The following is a 21,666-nucleotide window of genomic DNA, read 5'->3' as shown; positions in this document are numbered from 1 at the left end:
TTATACGAGTATGCTCACATAGGAAATGCACACGCACACACACAATTATGCACACACTCCCTCGCACAAATTAGCTCATCCATACCAACACTAATCATACAATACCCTGCTCTGATGAGCAAGCTCACGTCGACCTTGGAACTCTCTGGAAAGACAATGCGAGGGGAACCATGCTGCGAATGGGCGGAGGTGGGGGTGGTGGTGGGAGCTGATAAGGTGGAGGGAGGGATGGAGAGAGGGAGACAATAGAGGAGAGGAGGGTAAAAAAGAAAGAGAGAGCGTAAGTAGAGCTGTTCAGTATAGGGCAGGAGGGCAGCGCGCCCTCCCTCCTCTCCATCTCAGCTCATCTCGAATGCAAATGTGGTTTCTATACGGTTCCTTTGTGCTGCTTCTAACTGCTCCAGAGAGAAGCAATTACAACTGCTCCATTCACTCAGAGAGAGAAAGACACGCATGGATAGAGAAGGGTAATTAATAAAGAGATAGGAGGGATGAAGGAGGAGTAAAGGAGGTGATCGCGTTTACCTGTGGAGGATCTTCGTATTGATTGCAGAGGCGGCTTTACTATTGACACGTACAAACACTAAAGCTGACCTGGCGCATAATTACTCCACAAAAGGTCAAAGGTGAGAGGCCATTAACATCTGAAGTGTGTGTAATATGATTTTGCACAGAGCAAATATGTTTGCTGGTGTTATTCTCCCAGACGGTGCTTTAAAGATCGGATTTACTGAATCAAAAGAACTATATCCAGATATGACATCACCCTCCATTCTTCCTTCTTTTGCAGTGCCAGTCTTGTATCCTATTGCAGTCACAGTGGCCAGGCAGTGCTGCAAGGTATGGTGGGAGTTTTTATGGCAGTCATTTGGGCTGCTAATATGTCATCTCCATTAGCCGACTTTTAACACTCCCAGATAGATGGCCCTGTGACATTTATCTGTGCATGGATCGTATTTTAGCCGGTAAATGGCTGGCGATGTGCAGAGTGTGTGCAAAACGAATGCGTGTGTATGAGAGAGAGAGCGAGAGAGAGATGCATTGACTTTTAATGATGCTGTATGCATTAGCACTTCAGTGGTAATAATTACAAATACAATGCAAGTCATAGCCTTTGACCCCCACAGCACAAAATCAAAGAAAGCAGAGACGAAGGGCAGTCAGATCCAGACCTCACTTCGCAACAGACAGCTGAGAAAATAGAGTAAAATGAAGAGGCAGTGAAAGGAATGAGTGATGGAAAGACAAGATGGGTGCAAAAATAAGCGAAAGGGGCACGGTGAGAGTTACGCGGGCTAATTGCTCTCATAGATTTTGCCATTGTTGGCTTTTCTACAGTCAAGGAGGTGAAGCAATTCCCTGTGGTGGCTTCAGGTGAAAGTCTAAATGAGCTAATAATTTGGAGTCATAAAATAATACTAATGTTGACCATGCATATTGAAAAGCATTAGAAAGATTTGTACCATAAAATAGCTGTAAATATGATGTACATCACATATAGCAGAACCTTTTCCCCTTAAGCATAAAAGTACCCTCACCCAAACTGCATCAGAAAGCGAAGAACATGTTCTGTGTCATTTTATGTGTTGGCTACAGGAGCCTGGTCACCTGTCCAAAGGCAGTGAAGTTGACTAATGTGACAGAAAATTAACAATTAAAAATATCACACGGGCCCTGAGCCATTGCAACGTGGGCCGTTCACAACTCAGTGGACACCCTAATTGCTTTGAAATACAATTGGGTTTGGGCTTTGTTTGGTGTTTTGGAGGTATGACGCGCATCACTGCACACTGGAAATTGAGTTATAAATTACCAAGCTGAAATAGACATGTACCATGAATACTCAATATCCAAATGCTAGATGTTTTCTCCGAGAAAAAAGAAAGGCAGATGCGCGCATGTACACTCACATAAAATACAAGATGCCACCGCTTGCATTTGCATTTCATTTTGTCAGAAAATTGACCAGCTTTAAACCAAAAAGTGTCTGTGTATGTGTCCCGCTGTATGCTTGTCATGGAGTACGTTGATAAGGTCAACCTTTACAGCAAACAGAGAGATGGAGAGCTCCAATCACAAACCACTGGGACTTTGAAAATGACAGAAGATGAGGAAGGAGAAAATGTTCATTCATCCGCAGCTTTCCCACCAGTGTATTCTCTGCGCGTGTGTTTTCAGACACGCCTCTGTGCCTGTGCGTATGTCTGTGTTTGCTATATGAAAACAGCTCAGTGGCATGTGTGTGAAGTCACTGACAGCTTCATTATGGCTTGTGCGCACAGGGAGACAGCACCATGCAGGAGGAGAGGACAGACATAGGACAGGCTAGGCTTAACATTGGGCAGACTGTGCGTGGGTCCAGTGGCTGGCTGGTGGAGAAGGTGGAGGAGGGCAGCTGCTGTCTCCTTTAATGAGCCTTTCCTTCTTTCATCAGCTTTCAATTTACAGAGCTGTCCAACACTCCTGCATAACCAACCACACCTCCACCTGCTCACATTCCTGTAGCACGTATGAAGCTGTCGTTTTCCTTTCAAGTGATTCCCAAGAGCAATCTAATAGTTAAATTAATTTGCTATCTACCTTTAATTAGACAACCTCACCTGGGAACACTGTGACACAAGGTTGAAACGTGACAAACGCTGAGCCTCTCCATGCCCAGCACTGATAATACTTTAGATTTAACATGTATATTCATTTGCAATCATCTGTCTATAGTTTTGGTAAATGGTGGAAACATTATGAAAACGATTTAGGGAGTTCTTAGCAAGTGTACACAGAGTTTGCTAAGGTTTAATAACCCATTTTCCTGTCCTGGGAGGCACAGCTGTGTAACAGTGTATAGCAAGTAAACATTAAAATTTAGCCAGTGCAACTAGATGTTTGACATTTTTTCAGATAAGGACAAGAGACAAAAAAAAAAAAATAATAATAATAATAATAATAATAATAATAATAATTCAAGGCTGTGCAACCTGAGCTATACGAGTAAAGAAATGCTACAGTTTGTACCCAAAATAACAGCATTTCATGCCATGTACACAATTAACTCAGACGCTCCTTCAGATGTTCCTTCATCTCACACCACTATTTACTCAAGCTCTGGGTGGTGTGATGTCTACACTCCCTCTACTGGACTGTTCAAACAGTACAGTCTATTGTATTGAACTCTGGGACAAGTGACAGGTCACAAAATATATATAAAGTATGCAGGAACATGAACTTCAGGTTTTCTACTAATTAAAAGAGACAAAGTACAGTATGGAAGATGCAAGCTTTTCTTTAAGAAAGGGCCATTTATTTATGCATTGACAACTCATAAAATGTATTCTCAAATATTTTCCTTAAAAAAAAAAGTCTACAATGCAAAACAACTCTTGCCAACCTTAGTACATTTTAGTGCAGTGATTTTAAAAAGTACACATTGGAAATATTTAAGACTGTCAGTTTTTACACATTGTTTTTTAAAAACATGAAATTTTTTAAAGTACATGATACTTAAATGGTACCAATTGCAGAGGACACAAGGCAAGTTAAAATATTTTCAAAAGGGTCACACTGATGTTAACGGAAGTTTAAAAAAAAAAAAAAAAAGCCAACAATAGCAAGAGTTCAATGAAGTATTGAACACATTAATGCAAAGATGACCTACACATCCACAAGAAAAAGAAGAAGAGTACAGTGTCACTTCTTTACATCAGTACTCAGTAAGTGGGCTGGTAGTCTCAGAAAAAGAACAAAAGGGTTCTGGATCTCCGTCAGACTGAAAGAAGATGGGGCTACCTCGCCCAGAAGTGTCAACACTTAGTCCCAAACCCGATGATGAAGTGCTATTTGAAAGAAAGACTGAAGGGTCAGTTCAGTTTTAAGTCACGTGTTAACAAGTAAGCACTAAGACATTTTCTATAATAACTTACCTTTCACAGTCAGAGTCACATGAAACCTTTTCTTCTGATCTGATACAACCAGTTCTTGAACACTGAATGGCTTCAGCTACCGTGTACCTGGTCTTACCAACGGCACACCTTGCAATCTTTGTAATGCTAAGGTCTGACTGGAGGAACAGATGGAGCCGACTATCAGATAACAACAAGGGTGTATGAAGAACACTAGAGGAGAAAAAAAAACATTAAATAGATGAGACCATTTCAATCAAATCCAAATAAAATTTGACAGTATTAAGGAGAACAAATCAGATTTCAATGGGAGAAAAGAATAAAATAATGCTTATATCTATACTGATATGTACTGGGTAACGCATTAGGAACAAGAGGATGCTACATTGAGGGAAATTAAAATTTTGAATCTACAGAAGGCTGAATTAAAAAGATACCCCTGAAAATCAAAGTAAAAAAAATAGAAATGATGCAGCAGGATAGTCCATTTTGCTAGAGTTACATTGCAGCAAAAAAAAAAAAAAAAGTACTCTGTAGGTTGCATGGCCCTCCACGTTCTTTCTCCAGATCTGAGGTGCAATCTGCCAGTGTTAGAGGGACTGAAAATGACGGCCCAGAGGTTTTTCCCTTCAGGTGAGCATGGAGGCCACTCAATAGCAACAATTCATTCATCCTCCAGTATTGCCTACATACTCTCGTACACATGAGGCCAGTCATTTTTGTGCACCAGGTGGAACCCAGGACCCACAGCACCAGCCTAGGGTCTGAGAATGGATTCAAAATTGGGGGGGACAAAATGCATTCTTGTTTTGGGGGAGAGGGGGGGGGGGTCATCTCATGTTGCCTTTAGTGCATTGGTTATAAATTTTATTAATAACAAAGCAAATGAAACCAATTACCAACCCCTCAGCTATTTCACTCACCCAATTAATATCCCTCAAGTTTATATGACTTGCTGTAAAAGGGATGTGCTAATTTTTACCCCCAAACAGTCTTTGGGAGTATGAAAGGCTCCTCCAGGAGACATTAACTGAACTTCAGAAACTGCTTCAGCAGAAGAGCAACTCACATTTCTAAAAACTTCTGCAGACCCTTGATCCTCTGGATGACTTGTTCTGTGTTCTTCAGACTGAAGAAAGGGTTCCAGGGTGGCAATTTAGGCAAGTCTCTGGACATGGATATAAATATACATTTGTAACTTGCTGGATTATCAGTTTACAACATTGATTAATCACCATCATAACAAGAAAACCTCAACATACATTATGAAAGCATTCTGTTCCAGGCAGTGACGCAACCAAACAAACTCACTGTAGCGCCGTCTCACAGAGGAGGTCTTTTTTCGAAAACACAAGCTATTAGTCTGCAAGAGACAACAGTTCATTAAACGCTTATTACAAAAAACACAACAAAATAAAGCTAACAGAACAGTTTCTTTTTTAATTGGCACATACATGTAAACAAATCTCGTAGTCAACATGTGTGTGCCAGCGGCCATCTTTATGAAGCCTTGGATCCCGAACGCAAACTCTAATAAACTCCTGCAAAAATCAAGACCAGAGTTCCATTATTTCAAAATGAAAATGTGAACGTGGGCAAAATGAAAACAGGATTGTCCCACTGTTTGGGTTTATCTATTTGCTATTATAGATAAACAAAACAAGATACAGGAAAAATAAAAAATAAAAAATAAAATCAAAGCCACTTACAGTGTTTGAAAAATTATCCAGAATAGTGTCCATTAGTGATACAAAAACCTGGAAGGGAAATAAACACATTAGTACCATCTCTTTTAGCCTATTTGCTTATCAGGTGGTCTGATTTCAGCAAAATTATAGCAGCCTTTATGGGTTCTCAGAATTAAACAGCATTTTTAAAATCACAGCATTTCTTTTGTCCCAATTCCATTTTATAAAACAAAAGGCTAGCAATTGAGCCTTGAAGGATTTAGGAGTGCAAAGATTTCGAACAGATTTGGGATCAAGTGGGATGAGGGGCAAAGGTGGAGGATTGAGCTTATGTGTGGGAAATCTTGGTTCTGAACACATTAAACATGGGCACATAGCAAAACACACTTGGGACAAAAACAGCCCACTAGAAAGAGAAATACAGTCTAGTGCTTTCAAAGCCAACTCTACAAGGTTAGCTTTACAGTGATATTAGTCATATGCGTTATCCAGTCATCTGTTCATGAACAAACAAACCAAACATGCCATTTGCAGGCCTAAAGTCTAACCAGAGATAATAAGCAAGTTTAAACACGTTTTCAAATAGGGTGATCAGGCCACCTTCAAGAGACTGAACTACACACCTTGCTCTACAGATCACATGAAATCATAAGCCACCACAGACTAATCTATTTGGATAAACTCTGTACTGAGGTGACTGTAGGCTCTTCCTTCAAGACTGTCATTGCTCTTCAACAACAGTCCTGTAGCTGCAATAATTCAGCAGGTCCTACACGTAGACGTGAGGTTAACAGGATGCTGCAGGGAATTGCATAATGGAGTGCACTTTGATCTGAAGTTACACGCACTCAGTGCTCTAAAACACTTAAGAGCATGAAGTATTATAATTTTCTAACCACTATCCAGGACAACACAACAGGGCTTAAACAATGATTTAACGCTCATAATCAGTGCTTATTATACATCTTCTGAATACCCCAAAATCAGTTGTAATGTTTAACCTCCTGAGAACAGAGGAAGAAAGACTCTTCCCATTTAACTTTTTGTGCTTTCCTTCCTCTTTGGGGCTAAAACAGGTAATCAAAACGGAGTTCAATGGAAACCCCAGGATGCCCTCTTTTTATTGCATCGGGACTTAGGGTAGCTACTGAGAGGGAAAGACGAAACGCAAAACAAAACAAACCCACGAACCCACAAACATATTAACAAAAAAAAAAAAAAAAAAAAAGAGCGAGAAGGACGCCCGATTTTGCATCTACTTTGACCTTACCTCTCCCATCTTCACCTCGAGTGAAATTATACGATAATGTGAACAACCAGGACCAGCTCACTAACCTGGCTTGAAGCTTAGCCCTTCCTGAACTGAACTAATACCAACCCTGCTACTACTAATTTCCCACTGCTAAGCACGACCTCCTTTCCCGACTGGATCAGACCACGTAGTTAGAAAGTATACCATAACAAGCAACATTTAAAAAGTAATCGTAAAATGCATTGTTCTTAAATCATTCGTCTAAATCAGGCGGAAAGAAAATGATCAAGAATCTCAGATGAGAGTAACATGTTAAGCGTCGCTTTTCTACGCACCTGTTTCTTACTGCTATTATCCGGAATCAGTTTAAATGGTGTCACCTGGTGGGAGGAGGCCAAGCGATGGCAATGCAGCGACAACCCCAAATAAAGTCATAATAACTTTATATAGTTACTGGTCTCTACAGGACCTCAGAAAAAAAAATAGCCTGTGAACAACCCGATTTTGAAACATTCACTTTATTCATTTATTGATTGATGGATTGTAGGTGCCTAACTAATAAAAAGAAACAGATTCATTGTTAAATTGATCTCTTTCTTCTTGAACCCTTCCATTTATGTTTCTTCTAATGCAAGTGCTTATGGGGATTTACCTTTAGAAACATTCAGACAATTTAAAAGTACCACTTCATGGTCAGAGATTTTATGTCTGCTTCTTTTTTGTTCCTACAACCAGCTCTGAACCACAATAACACTGTATGGTGGCTGGGTGGAGAAACTTTAACCAAAACCAAACAAACAAATCAAAATTTAATAACTGTCCATTGTTCTGACTTTAATTGTTAACATAGTTGTCCACGACTGCTTCACTGCAGTTCTAGATGAAATTAAGGCTACGTTCACACTGCAGGCGAAAGCGCATCAAATCCGATTTTTTTGACCCTATGCGACCCATATCCGATCATGCTATGACAGTGTGAACGGCGCAAATCCGATATTTTCAAATCCGAATCCGATACATATCCGATGTTTTAGAAAGCGACTGCTGTTTGAACGGTCAAGTCGCATTAAATCCGCCTTTTACGTCACCGACACAAGACTGAAGCCAATTATCAGCGCCAGAGAAGCGCCCGAGAAGACATCGCGAACGCTTCCTGGCCATCCAGTGTGGATGTCAGTGAAACTGTTGGGAAGACAATGTGAACATTTTATTTGTACTGTAATCTGCAGATTCTGACAGAAATCTGCAGCTATCATTTGAAGCACCGCTCCTCTCTTAAACAGCAATAAGGATCATTATTAGGTTATTTACATTATTATGTAAATAACAAAAGAACTTAAAGCAAAAATTGGGAAACGAAGTCCGAAGTCTGCATATTAAGGGCCATCAGTCAAACAATACTGTTGCTCTGGGTCTAAACAGAGCTCGTTGTGTGTGACAGCTTCTTTTGCGCATGCGGGCCGCTTTGAGCGTTCACACTAGAGCGCGTTTGCTGTCGCATTTTATTTGTAGTGTGAACGAGCAGACAAAAAAATCGGATTTGATCAAAAAATCGGAATTGAGCATTAAGACCTGCAGTGTGAACGTAGCCATAAAGACAGACAGGCAACTGCAGCATGATACGATACAAAAACAACATCCCAAAACCTTATCTGAGATATCACATCATGGGCTGTGTTATGCTTCGTTTCAACTAATAAATCAAAAGTTTCAAAATTAAATCAAAATCTCAAATCAAGGCATCAGAGCGTCAGAGATGACACTGACACCTAGTCTACGTGAACTCCAGCCCACAGCAAGCATTGTTGTATACAATGACAGTTTTAAAATTGAAGACCAAGAGATCTTACCAAAGCCAGTTGGCGTCTATCCCTCTGACCAGTCCAAGAGTGGATCAAGAAACTAGTGAGACGTCACCTTAGGTTGGATGGTAATTTGCATATAGAGATCTCTTTATCTTGTGTCAACAGAAACTTTCATTTGCTTTTACAGACTGTTACAAAACAGCACCATTTTCTATCCGATTTCTACATTTTATGGCCAATTAAGCAAAATTCAGAGTTGACAAAAGCTGACACGTGAAATATACAGACCAAGATTTATTTTAAGCATATGTTTTATATTACTTGAAATTGCTGCACTGACATTTAATTTCCATTAATATAGCTGTATGTCTATATTGAAATGATTCAAGCACTTAACAGATAAGACATGACTGTGTTGCTGTGATTAGATATTTGACTTAATCAAACTACACACCTTGCTCTACAGATCACATGAAATCATAGCCACCACAGACTAATCTATTTGGATAGATATTTGACTTAAACAAAAAAAAAAAAAAAAAAGTTAAACACTTACGAGGAAATGACAATAACAGGCCATTTTCCATCCCTGTATCCTTTCTGCAGGCTACTCACTACTCTTTAGCATTTACAGAACAAACTTTTCAGAGAAATTAGCTGTTTGTTATCAAATTTGTAGGTGAACGTTCATGCAGCAGTTGTTTTTTCCTGCTAGGACTAAAGGTTGGATATCTATCATGACCTTGTCCAAATCACTCAAATAAGAAACTTGAGTGATTTCCCACAGAAATCAGTAATGCACAAAGGTTCACTGTCTTATCTCCCATGCCATTATGCAGTCTTGCATTTAGAGTGAAACCACGGGAAAACCAAAGCACTGCAGCATGAAGACAAAACTGTAAAAAACTTCACCCAAGAAACATCTATTAGGTACATAAGGAAATCCTAATTGTTAACTTCGTTTCATATGCAACTCGCTCTGAATTACTTCCAGTAAAGTCTTACATGTATTTGTAGTTGGGGAAAAAAAACCTAAAAGACAAAAAAAAAAAAATCTGGCATAAAACCTTTATTAGAACGACAAACAATATTTAAAGACAGTATACAAAAAGTATTTATGGAACAAAACATCACTACAGTAGAAAACATGAGCAAGAATGTGGCAGAGTGAGAAAAGTGTTTTGGAATTTAAAACATTTAAACAAAGACGAAGGTGGAAGTGGCCCTAATCAACAGTCCTTTTTCAGCTGTGCACTCGCTCCCATGAATCTGGCTGCATCTGAATGTGTTGACTTCAAGTCTAAATGAGCACCTAAACTAAACCAAGTATTATTAACGACATGCATGCACTGGATTACAACTGTACTTGTATCTTGTGAATCTCTGAGTTGCAAAGCTCACTAGTTAATGCCCTAAATTTCAAATCTATGCATCACATTTAGTCTTAACTTTAGCTATTGACTTTAAATACAGTATCATTCCTCCATGAAGCATTTTTACTATTCACACTCCAGAAGGAAGTGCACAGCTCTGAACGACACACAGTCAGATCCTGTGCTGTTATTGAAAAAGGGTGAGAAAACCAATCAAAACTGTAGTTGCACCTCACCCACAAACAAGCCTTCTGAATGTATGGCTAAATTGTGCGTACTACAGAGCTCTCCTTCACCATCTTGGATACATTTAAATGAAGCCATTAGGAACACAAGCGCAATCCATGTTGGAATAACAGATTGCTGAGCAGACTGCTGAAGCCAACATTGTTGTACATCTCGTGTCTGAAAAGGGGCTAAAGAGATCAGTCATTCACAATAATACAAGAAGGCTTCTTTCTTTACTTCTTAATCAAAACACTATCACCTGTTCTCACAATCGGCTAAGCTTATATTTACAACAGAACTCACCGACTGCCACGCAAGTGTTGAAACTTCTTCCAAAATAAAAAAGAAACAAAACAAAAAAAAAAAGACTAATTTAGCTAGACCTAGAAGGCAAGTCAGGAGAAATCCAGTCCTGAGGAAAAGGTTGACAATGTTGATGTAGACTACTGCATGGGTTGCAGAGAAGAACTACTGGGCTTCATCCTCTGGACAGGAATGCCAGGTCAGTCTCTCCTCATAAAAGGATATGACCACCTGAGGACAGCGGGTGTTGGCCTCACGGGCTGGGACCAAATCTGCCTCATCTGAGTCTTTCCTAAAAGAAGGCAGATTGAGAGAGGAACATTATAGAAAGCCAGCATAAATTAATGTACTTTAAATCAACTAAGTTTATAAGTTGAGGAAAGGTTTACAGCAGGAACACAGCCTGGACAGTGACAGTTTCATAACTGTGGCTCTGTACACCATGTAGCAAGATCTAAGCAGTGAAAGGCAACTGAAGTGTAGAAACTGAGCTTTAAGTTCAAGGGTTTAAGAATAAATATTTAGTGAAACAAAGAAAGTTTCCAATTTTTAAGAGCTCAAATGCAAACAACTTAAAAATAAATCAAAAAACAAAACAGAACAGAACAAAAAAAAACAAAAACAAAAAAACAAACAAAAAAAAAAACAACAACATCCAATTATCCAAGTAATTCCACTCAGTTACACTTCCTTCAGTTTAAACTTTCTTTGATTGCTATTACAATATTTCAGGATAATTATTTGTACTGTGAAGGATCCAGAAATCATAGCACTCAATACTTTTGAATTCACTGGCCGTCCATTGTAGCATGAAACACCAGTGACTACCATGCACATCCATCCTATGACTTACACTGCCTAGATTAACAAAACATTACTGCGCAAAGGTCTTGAACTAACAGTCATTTCATTATATTTTGCTTCCAAGGAGACAAAGATATGAGATTTTTTTTTTTCTTCAATGACCAGAAATATTGCATAAAAATGTACCATTTCATCAAGAACATCAACTCCCCGCTACTGTCTGTTGCGCCAATGATTCGCTCGGGTTCGAGGTTCCTAGCAAAACCACGTGGTTTCTCAGCCTGTAGGTGGTTACAACAGAGAATGTAGGCATATAAGATGGGAAGGAAACAAAACAACACATTTTGATTCATTTAAAATCCTTGCACTTTCTAGCATAAGTTCAGAAGCAGCTGCATTTCAAGAGAATGGTCTGAGTGACTTATTCAAAATTAGGTTTGTCACAATTATACAAGTATAATACTAAGTTAAATGTCTACACACCACCCTAGCTAAGCACAAATATGATTTATTTATAATACATTCATTTATTATAATGCTCGTCTTTGTTTAAGTTATGCAACCCTTTCTCTGAATGGCCCTCATGTTAAGCTTGACGGTTCTAAATTTAAATTGTCTCTAGGACATGCTAATTGCAGAAACTTGTGAAAGCAAAGGAACTCACCACATCCTTCTTCTTAGGTTCAGTCTCTGGCTCTTCCGTGGAGGCCTTCCTCTTAACAGGTGCAGGTTTCTCCTTAACGTTCTTCTGAGCCTCTAAAAATGCTGAAATCAGCTCAGGGCAATCCAGGTTCTCCTCTGGTTCCCAAGTATTATCAGCACTAAACAAGCAGAAAGAGAGTCAACGATTGCATTGCATCAATTCACACTGATTTCCATTTAGGAAAAAAAAAAAAAGCCAAATACTAGCATCAGCTAGCTTGCTTGAATGAAGGCACCGTCTTCATGCAACCACAATGACTTCAAACAAAAGTATAGCACAACCCCATACCAGGGAAGCACTTCCAGCTCAGCAGGAGGGGGGCAGGAGTCCCAGCCAACTCACTCTGTAAATCCTTTCCACTTGAGGTAGAATTCTACTTTCCCATTCACAACACGCTGGTCCAGCACTTTTTCCACAACGAATTCTTCAGGTTCCTCCTGTGTATCCTGTGCATCCTTCTTACTCTTGGTATTCTGCTTCTTTCCCATTTTGTGATCTAAAAACACAAACAAAAAAAGGAATTTGATAATAACAAATCCTTCACATTCATGTGCTCCTGATATCCACATTTAGGATTGGCCATAGGCCCTAAAGCCGCCACAGACACCTGGATCGTAAACGAATTTAACTGTGAAGACTGTTATTTGCCCATTGGGGTATTAAAATTAGGCAACCTTGACAAAGGGATGGCCACCAAAGGGAAGTAAAAACGTAGCATTAGCTAGCTTAGCGATAAACTATTAAAGTATTCAAAGATAGCCAAATTCTTATAACGTTAGCTCGCATGCTAACTTTAGCTGGCCTTTAACCGTTAGGGAAAACCTACTTCACTTTTATTGTGTCAACTGCAATGCGGAGGGACTTAAAATAGGTGCGCTGGCACAAAAAAAACGTGCGGGTAACGTTAACGTAACTTGCGCTAACAATAACGTACTCAAGTTTAATGCGACACTCGACGTTTTAGAAACGGATACATAATCTTAAGATCTATGATACAACTACAGCATTACAAGGAACAGACACTGTTACTTTTCGCTTGCCTGTTTAAGTTAAAGTACTGCAACTGTAGTTAACAGAGCGTTTCTCTCTCATTCGAGACAGCGTCAGATGGTAAAACAACTGGCTAGCATATACTGCTATTTTGTTACAGTGAACCAATTAACTCTGACACCTCTGTTAATGATAACCTTTTTTTTTAAACAAGTCGGTATCTGCATACATACCCTAAAACAAGAGAATCGCTCCAACGGCACTTCTTTTCCACGCGGTCAGTTGATTCTTTATGTCTACAAAAGTGTGGCTCAACAGCACGGGCGCCAAAAGCTACTCACGCGCATTCTTGTGCGCATACTTGTGCACCATCTACGGAAGCCCGGTTAGAAAACGCTTTTCGCTCTCCAAAACCTGTGGATGATGAAGCCTAGAACTCTACATCAGGGATATCGAAGTCATTTTGAATCGTGGGCCACATGCAGAAAATTTTGTTTACACGTGGGCCGGACCAGTGTAAAGAGGTTTAATTACACCTTTAATGTCTGCAGAATCTTAATATAAGAAAAAGAAGTGCAATTTCAACAGCATATGCTGGTTATTTTTGCATGATAAAGAAATTAAGCTGTATTAAATAGAACTCAGTCAGCACGACTCTTTTGGCTTAGATTGTTTGTTTGTTTGTTAATTTATTTCAAACAAACAAACAATCCTACAATCTAAGATTGTAGGAAATGCATGTGTAGTTATGGTTGCTCATTGCCCAGACTGTTCTGTAACTATATAATAGAAAGGTTTTGTTTATTGATAGACTATATCCTTATTTATTTATTTACTGTGAACGCACTGCAGAAATCAGAAACGTTTCTGTCATTTAAGTTTTTTTTATCTAATATTACCTATGACTTACTCAAATTGGTGTGAATAGTGATGGGAGTAGGATTTTTATCATTAAGAAAAGCTGTAAAACACGGAAAATACAGTTTAAAAAAAAAATCCAAAATGTGTACCATCCATCACATTTTAAAAAGCTGTCCAGTGGCTCAGATTGCATCTGTTGCCAGGCCAATTTTGCCCCCAGGCCTTATGTTTGTAATCCCTAATCTATAATAGATCAATAGATATCTATAATATCCATTGATATTTTAAGACTGCATTTTTTGAATAATATGTTCCTATATGCTGATTTTAAAATCAAGGCCATTCAAAAGTATTTCAAAAGATTTCTTTTTATTTTAAAAAGTCTGCAGGAGCAACTCAAGTTCTGTAAGCAAACGCACACTTTCAAAAATCACAATGGAATCAAACACATTTAACTTCAGAAACAAAGCAAATATTTACGAAAACAAAATTCATACAAACAGCAAACAAAAGGTTCAAGCCAAACAAGAAAATACAAACAAAGAAAAAAAGAAAACCGAAAGCTGCATAAACTACCTCATGGACTTTTCTCAATTTCACTCACTCAGCTGACTTATTGTGCAGCATAACCAGGAACAGGGCGGCGACCTCTATTAATACTTCAACTGCCAAAAAATCTTATACATATAAAAAGGAGGCATCCAAACATCATTCAAACTTCTTAAATATCAATCAGTAATTTATTATTTAGGGTTTTTTTTAGCAGTTTGTTTAATTGGGGTGACTTTGATAATGAAGGATTTGTATTAAACAAGTGCACTTTAGAGAATTTCAAATTTTAGCCAGAAAAAAACAAAACAAAACTGGGGCCTGAGAATCAAATTTATCCAAAAAGAAAAAAACTCACAAGTACTTGTAAAGAAGTCAAAATTTCAGTTCATTCAAATTGTGCTTCAGATTGATCACTATTCAAATACTTTATGCATCTTTCTTCAGTTTACTCACTCAGGTGACTACTTGTGTGTACACATAAATAAGATGCAGACTTTTAATATCACTTGATTCTACTCAGATAATAAATATTCTTTAAAAAAACAAACAAACAAACAAACAAACAAACAAACAAACAAACAAACAAACACATACATTCAAACAGCATTCAGACCTTTTAAATAAAGTTGGTGATTCTATTTTTCCTGTTTCAGAAACTGAATCTTTTATGTGTGATTACGGTCACATTTATAATGAAATTGTTGTTATCGAGTGCACTTCAAAAGACAAAAAAAAAAGAAAGAAAAAAAGCAAAGCGGGGTGAGGGCTTTTTTTTTTATGTAGCCAAAATTAACAAAAACTAAGCTGTGAGGTAGAATAATCTTGCCAAAAACTCTAAAACACTTCAAATGAAAGGGGTTAAACTATAGTTGAATTCTTATGCAAGAACTTTTTTGTTATGGATATATGCACTTATGTATGATGTACATACGTATTTACCAAAACACATTAAATGCAAATTAAGGCCAAGTCCTTTGAGTCATTGGTATACTGCACGTCATCAAGACATGTAAGCAAAAGACATCTATTTGATTTTTTTTATTTCAGTTTATTTTTTTTACTCAAACAGTGCATGCCCTCAAATACTGGGAACAAATCAGTAAACTTTGGACTTGTAATAACCCAATATTCTTATCACGCTGACCAAAGTTTACCATTTTGGGAGAGGGGGGAAAACGTCCTTAACAGTTCTATAAGCATTTCATGGACCTAAGAAAGTTTAATAAATACAACCCTTTAACCTCGTTCTTATACCGAGTAGGAAAACACTAAAGGCAAGATTACAGGTAAATACTCCTCTTAGATCTCTATCCTGTCTGGAAATATCACAATCCTGGCCAAGCTGACTTTTAAACATGCGTGATTGCCTACAATTTTCTGTAAAAATGAGAAAGACTATGACTTTAATGTTAACAGGCACAAAGAGACTGCTGGCATTACCAACAGCTTAGCTGTTCCCTTAAACTACCCCATCGGCCACATCCACCTTTAACAAGAAGAGAATGTCCAGTGTGTGATCTACATTTTTACGATCAAATAACATATTTACATTTTTTTTTCTTTTACTTATTTTTTGAGTGTCTTTTCTTTTTGCATTTAGGTTCTCAACAGTGGTGAATCAACACACACTTTAGCAAAACAGGAGTCCCTAAAACCAGAGTCAGGCAATTAGGTTCCGCAATATCCCAAAACCAAAAAGATCAAGTCTCAGCAGGAAATGCTGCATTATTGCTTTTTTCCCTTCTTTCTCTTGTCTGTTTTGTTGCCAGATGTGGAGACAGCAGGTCGTCTTACAGGCTGAACTACAACCCTACCGTTAGCCCCGCACTGCAGGGTGAATCTGTCTGGGTTCAGGGGTGTTCCTGATTCATCCCTCAGCCGGGACAGGATGTCTCTGGTCAGCTGCCTTATCTGATGGCCCACAGCACCCATTGTTTTTGCTGTAAGGTGCTTCTCCCTCAGCAGTTTGTCTCTCTGAACTTGCAACCTTTCCACCTCCTCCTGGAGCCCAGTGATGGCATCTAATTTGCGCTTGCGGCAGTTTTGGGCTGCCAGCTTATTCTTACCACGCCTGCGGATGTCCCTCAGGAGGGTCACCTGTTCAGGGGAAAAGCCATGACCATCAAGAACTTCCAGGAACTCTTCAACAGGCATGTTAACTATCTGCAGAACAGAGAATGGCAGGCACATAGCACGGGCGCGCAGCTCATCACGACTCAGCTCCCCTTCTTCCAGCCGGAATCCATCATCATCGCTGAGAGGCTCCTCCTTGATGTTTTTGCGAGGCAGCGTTACTGACGGCTGGTTAAAGAAATTGGCAGATGAGTAGCTGTGATCATGCCACACACTCTCAACAGGTGGCCATGCTGTGGTGTAGTCAACAATGCCTTTAGAGGGGATTGAGTCTGCCTCACTGCTGTAGCCTGTAGCTCCACACTCATCCTCGCAGTATGAACTGGATGAGGATGACATCTCAGATGAGCCTGGACAAAGTGAGGAGTTAATGACTGTGTCAGCATATTTAACTGAAAATTTCGTAGCTTCATAAAACAGAAATTAAGACATGTAACTCTTCCAAGTATAGAAAGCAATCTGAACCAACCTGGAGAGACTGGACCTCCAGAGCTGCTCTCCAAAGAGAGACCAGAGTCTGACTCCAAGTCCTCAAGGACCCGTGGGTCTATGCTGTCCAAACAGTCCATCAGGCTGCTGTCAATTGAGTCCAGACCTTCCAAACCAAGCTGATTGATCTGGTCAAACACTGCCTCATCTAGGCAGCCACCCAGTGCACTATTTGATGACACATTTCCTGTTATGTTACATACTGAGGCAAAGGGGAGTGCAGCAAGACCTAGAGCCATCCCAGGTGAAGCATCTGAGTTTAAAGAGCCTATGGATTCCATTCGAAAGAGAGCCCTTTGTTGTTGGGTCGTGGTCCTGGGCTCAGTTCTATCAGATGCCAACCCAAACACTCCAGGACTGGTTAGCATAGCATCATGCAGACTGACATTCCGGCTGATGGCGCTGGTGATGTCAGTGTCGAGATCTGACAGACGCTCAGTCACAAGGGGGTCCAAGTCCTATATTTTAGAGAGACCTATTAGTCGAACTTTATTCTCCAAAACTTTGAAAATCCTCTAAAACAACAGTTAGATCAATGTGGTAAACTAAACCTCTAATCTGCAATACACGTGTCTGTATGCATGTCCCTAAACTAATGTAATTTTATATAAGGCTTAATTTAATGAACATGAAGATGAACATGAAACTTACATCAAGGTCTGCAACAGAAAGTAAATTGTTCCACTGCTGGTCAATATCAAGAGTAGCAGAGGGATGGCGTGTTGGACTGGACAGTGCAGTGATGCCTTCCAGCAGGCTCTGAAAGAGACAACACACAGAAAATCTGATGTAAATTTAAAAAAGTAAGTGATATGTTTTGTTGTCAGTATACAATCATAGCAAAGTAACTGATGAAAAAAAATGAACAAGAAAAATGAATTTATATTTAGCTTCTGCATAGCTTTTTACTATAAGGAACTGCCTGTGAGACTGTAATTACTATGCTTCAACCTTTCTAATCATATTCTGTGGTGTTACTAAAACAGCACTGTCATCAAAATGATGCAATTTCAGTAAATATGTAATGTGAGTCCCTGATTTTTCTAGTTAAATCAATATAACCAGCCTAAAATTGATGCCAACGTTATACATGCATCATTGCAGATGGACAAACACTACTGTGTATTCTCACAAAAAATCCAGCACTGTTACGGTCATTAAAATACATGAAAGAGTGCCAACAGTACCTCTTGTTCCAGTGTGGAACTGTGAGCCAGCTGAGAGACTGGAGCAGGTTCCTCCTCTTCTTTAACTTTAACATCTTCCTCCTGGCAGGGAAAAGAGAGGAGGGAATTCAGTTTAGAAGTGAAGAGGAAAGAAAAGGAAAAACAATTTGTTAATTCTTAGTAAAGAACTCCAAACATCGTTACATTTCTAGCGGTAGTTCATTGATCTCAATTGAGTCTTTACAGTATGACTCTTCTGTCATGAGATGATTCTGTTATAAACAAGATTAGATTATTTATTTATGATTACAAAGCAATCATTGTAAAAGTTAAGCCAATTACCCTCTGATACACCTACAGAAATAAAGGTCACCAGCTTCCAAGATTAGAAAGTTCACGATATATCCAATTAAAGATATAATAGAATTCTCATTTGTTCTAAAAATATATATTATATGGCCTTTGTTTCTGAGAATATACAATATGCAGGAGCTGTATATAGTTATCCTGTTGAAGGTGTATCAATAACTGATTCACTTCCTAGACCAGTTGAAACAGGAAAAGTGGAGACCAACAAGCCCAGACAGAACTTGGGCAGAACTAGACTGGTCTTGAGTACTTCTTGTCATTATTTGGCTTTAGTCTTAGTGTGAAAGAAAACTTTTTGCTTTCACACTAAGACTAAAGCCAAATAATGACAAAAAGTTATTGATACACCTTCAACGGGATAACTATATACAGCTCCTGCATATTGTATATTCTCAGACACTAAGGCCATTTGCAAAACAAACAACAAGGCTTGTAATTTTTTTTTTTTTTTTTTTTTTGGGGGGGGTATGGCGACCCATCTCTTGTCATCAACAACAAATGAGTCAACATCACATTATACACATGAAAAGCAACCCTAGGAAGAGCAGTGCTTAACTATGGAAAACTGCTTTTGTGTAAGCAAACAGGGTGGGGATCCGAGTCTCACTTCTCCACCCCTCAAAGGGCGCAGCTGGTGGTTGGGTCAGGAGAAAAGAGATATAGTTACACAACTGACAACATAAACTGCCTTTGGGATACAATATCCACCAATCAGCTCTTTCTGCCATGCTCTAGAAAGACTACACTACTAGGAGGACTGAATATAAAGGTTGTAATTACAGTGTTATAATATATTTGTTGTCATAAAGTACAGACATTAGTTACACCTGTCTTTGCATGGTGTTTTCTGCTGAAGTAATTCTATAGTTACTATTCCCAGATTGCTTAATGTGACAAGTACCATAGTGAAAGAGTGACAAGTGCAGCAGGCAGCTGTATGCCGCATATACAGTATATGATGTTTGGTAGACATGTTATTAAGCTTTATGTTTAAGTTACTTACTACACTGATTAGGTGACTTATCCAAGTTAACACATTGTCATTACGGATGTAAGTGACATAATCTGACTAAAGACACATTACTGGATTGTGATTTGTGACAAGGGCCTGACAGAGCCTGACAAAACGAAAATAAATTTGCATTCCAGAATATTTTTTTGACTTGCTTCCTGGTTCACCAGTAAATACTCCAGTAAAATAACGTAGTTGTTGGATAACACCCATCTTTCCAGTTCAACGGTTAGTTATGCTAGTTAGCTAGTAATAGCTTAAGCTAGCTATTACGGAAGTTTTACTCGTTTGTCACCTCAGTTAATCAAGTACTTTAGAGGGATAGACCACCTTCACTGTTGCAGGTTACATTATAGCCTCATTAGAAACAAAGTTTTTACAACTTTATGGCATATTATTCACAAACTTGCCTCTTTAAGAAACCCGCAGGCTCCAGCGCCACAAGGCCCTTGTCCGAGTTCAATGTTTGTCTGGTACACTGCTGGGCCACTGACTGGCAGGTGTTCACTGACATCCCTGGATTCTTCGCCAGGACTTTCTAGCCCTGAGCTAGATTCGGTGTTGTTACTGGTTGAAGGCCCACAGTCAGCCTTGTCAGTTGCAGGCACTTCGTGCACCAGCCATGCGTTCAACTGCGTGTGGAACCGCGGGGAACCGAGGGTCCTCACCTCGTCCAGCAGCCGACGACTTGCAAAAAAATAGTCCAACTCGGGACATTTTGGGTGTACACCATATCCATCAAAAGTGTCTCTCAAAATATGAAACGGTGTCTGGATGTAGGCTGAGCTAGGACCCAAGTTAATCTCTGTCAAAGGCGTATAATAGCCGCTCAAGTAGCTGTCGATATCCACACGAACTCCAATCAAACTGAGCAAGATGGTTAACTGAATCAGGCTTTCTGAAAAGTATTTTTTGGCGATCTGCATTTTCTAAATACTTTCAGAACTGTGGATAATTGTGAAATCCCAACCCAACAGTTCCTCTTTCCCGAAGGGACAAAGGGAAAGCTTAACAAAAGAGCACGCCTTCCCCTGTCAGACAAAGAGGACCGCCTGTACCGGCGAACTAGCAAGATAGCTATGCTAGCTTTAGCAGTTAGCTTTCTCTACCGGTTAACGCAAACCTGTTAGCGCAAACATAACAAACAGTTTGTTCTTCAGCGCCTTGCAGCGGATGAGTTATTCATAAGCAATACCTACTTATCACAACACTCTTGACGACGATAATTAAACAGAAAATAAAACATGGGAGGCTCACTGCAATCACCGTGCTGGTACAGGGGGAACTTTGTTTCGGAATTTGCATAATTCGTGCTGATTGGACCAAAACGCTCACCACAACAAATTCTGATTGGTTAACACACCTGTCGCGTCAGCTTTTGATCAATAAGAGAACGGGGTAGTTGCTTCTATAAAGGCAGCCTCCACCCTGATATTAACTACAAATATTGTTTACACGAAAGTTGAATCACCGCATAAACAAGAGGTACTCCTCTATGTAGGTTCATATTCTAATATATAATGCTTTATTGGTGTAAAGGGGATTTCTCAGAAGCATGGCTGGGCTGCATTTCCTTTATGTTTGTGCTACTGACCTGCATTTGTTCCTTTTTTCAGCCTACTGGTAAACAACTGAATTACACTTTCAGTTGTTACAAAGGTCTGGGCCCTCGTGACTCAACTCACTAAGAAAGAGGAATGCCAAAGGCGAAGTCCTTAAAACATAGTACATTGTACCCCCTGGCCTTCTAAAAAATCTGACTTTATACTGGCTTCATGATCAGTGCTGAGAGGTAGCCTACGCAGATTCTAGGTACTTTTAGCCTACTTTAGACTATTGCTTTATGACCTATTTTATAATAGAATGTCGAAAAGACAGACCATTCTGCATCAAAAAATATGTTTTGCCCACTTTTGTGATAAAAAATCTCTGTTTATATGTAAGAAACTGAATGCATGTAACAGTGTCACATACATTGTAATATTCCTACTTTCACTGAAGAAGCAATTCTAAATTCAGCAATGTTTATGAATGCTTATTATATA

The 21,666-nt window shown here is 39.2% G+C and overlaps 3 protein-coding genes across 6 annotated transcripts; all 3 read right to left on the bottom strand.

The window, feature by feature from the left end:
* Window positions 1–3,273: 3,273 nt before the first annotated feature.
* On the bottom strand, window positions 3,274–8,744 carry snx10a (sorting nexin 10a). 4 transcript variants are annotated; one of them, XM_026156664.2, is made up of 7 exons: window positions 8,684–8,744; window positions 5,603–5,650; window positions 5,348–5,434; window positions 5,156–5,256; window positions 4,963–5,061; window positions 3,915–4,106; window positions 3,274–3,827 (listed from the first exon to the last, which is right to left on the bottom strand). In XM_026156664.2, the coding sequence occupies exons 2-7, from the start codon at window positions 5,633–5,635 to the stop codon at window positions 3,695–3,697; spliced, it is 645 nt and encodes a 214-aa protein (XP_026012449.1). In that variant the 5' UTR covers window positions 5,636–5,650; window positions 8,684–8,744; the 3' UTR covers window positions 3,274–3,694. The 4 variants fall into 4 exon arrangements, with proteins under 4 accessions (XP_026012449.1, XP_026012448.1, XP_026012445.1 ...); XM_026156663.2 differs by lacking the exon at window positions 8,684–8,744 and adding an exon at window positions 7,169–7,320; XM_026156660.2 differs by lacking the exon at window positions 8,684–8,744 and adding an exon at window positions 6,852–7,175.
* A 948-nt stretch (window positions 8,745–9,692) lies between these two features.
* Window positions 9,693–13,422, bottom strand: cbx3a (chromobox homolog 3a (HP1 gamma homolog, Drosophila)). Its single transcript, XM_026156665.2, has 5 exons — window positions 13,273–13,422; window positions 12,392–12,545; window positions 12,011–12,167; window positions 11,533–11,627; window positions 9,693–10,834 (listed from the first exon to the last, which is right to left on the bottom strand). Exons 2-5 carry the CDS (start codon window positions 12,535–12,537, stop codon window positions 10,708–10,710), a joined length of 525 nt encoding a protein of 174 aa, XP_026012450.1. The 5' UTR covers window positions 12,538–12,545; window positions 13,273–13,422; the 3' UTR covers window positions 9,693–10,707.
* Window positions 13,423–15,484: 2,062 nt separating this feature from the next.
* On the bottom strand, window positions 15,485–20,922 carry nfe2l3 (nfe2 like bZIP transcription factor 3). Its single transcript, XM_026156892.2, has 5 exons — window positions 20,032–20,922; window positions 18,262–18,342; window positions 17,726–17,833; window positions 17,055–17,532; window positions 15,485–16,935 (listed from the first exon to the last, which is right to left on the bottom strand). The coding sequence occupies exons 1-5, from the start codon at window positions 20,545–20,547 to the stop codon at window positions 16,178–16,180; spliced, it is 1,941 nt and encodes a 646-aa protein (XP_026012677.1). The 5' UTR covers window positions 20,548–20,922; the 3' UTR covers window positions 15,485–16,177.
* Between the last annotated feature and the right edge of the window lie 744 nt (window positions 20,923–21,666).

This window comes from Astatotilapia calliptera, chromosome 22 (genome assembly GCF_964374335.1).
Source record: "Astatotilapia calliptera chromosome 22, fAstCal68.1, whole genome shotgun sequence".
Classification (NCBI taxonomy): domain Eukaryota; kingdom Metazoa; phylum Chordata; class Actinopteri; order Cichliformes; family Cichlidae; genus Astatotilapia; species Astatotilapia calliptera.
This window is presented reverse-complemented; position numbering and strand designations above follow the sequence as displayed.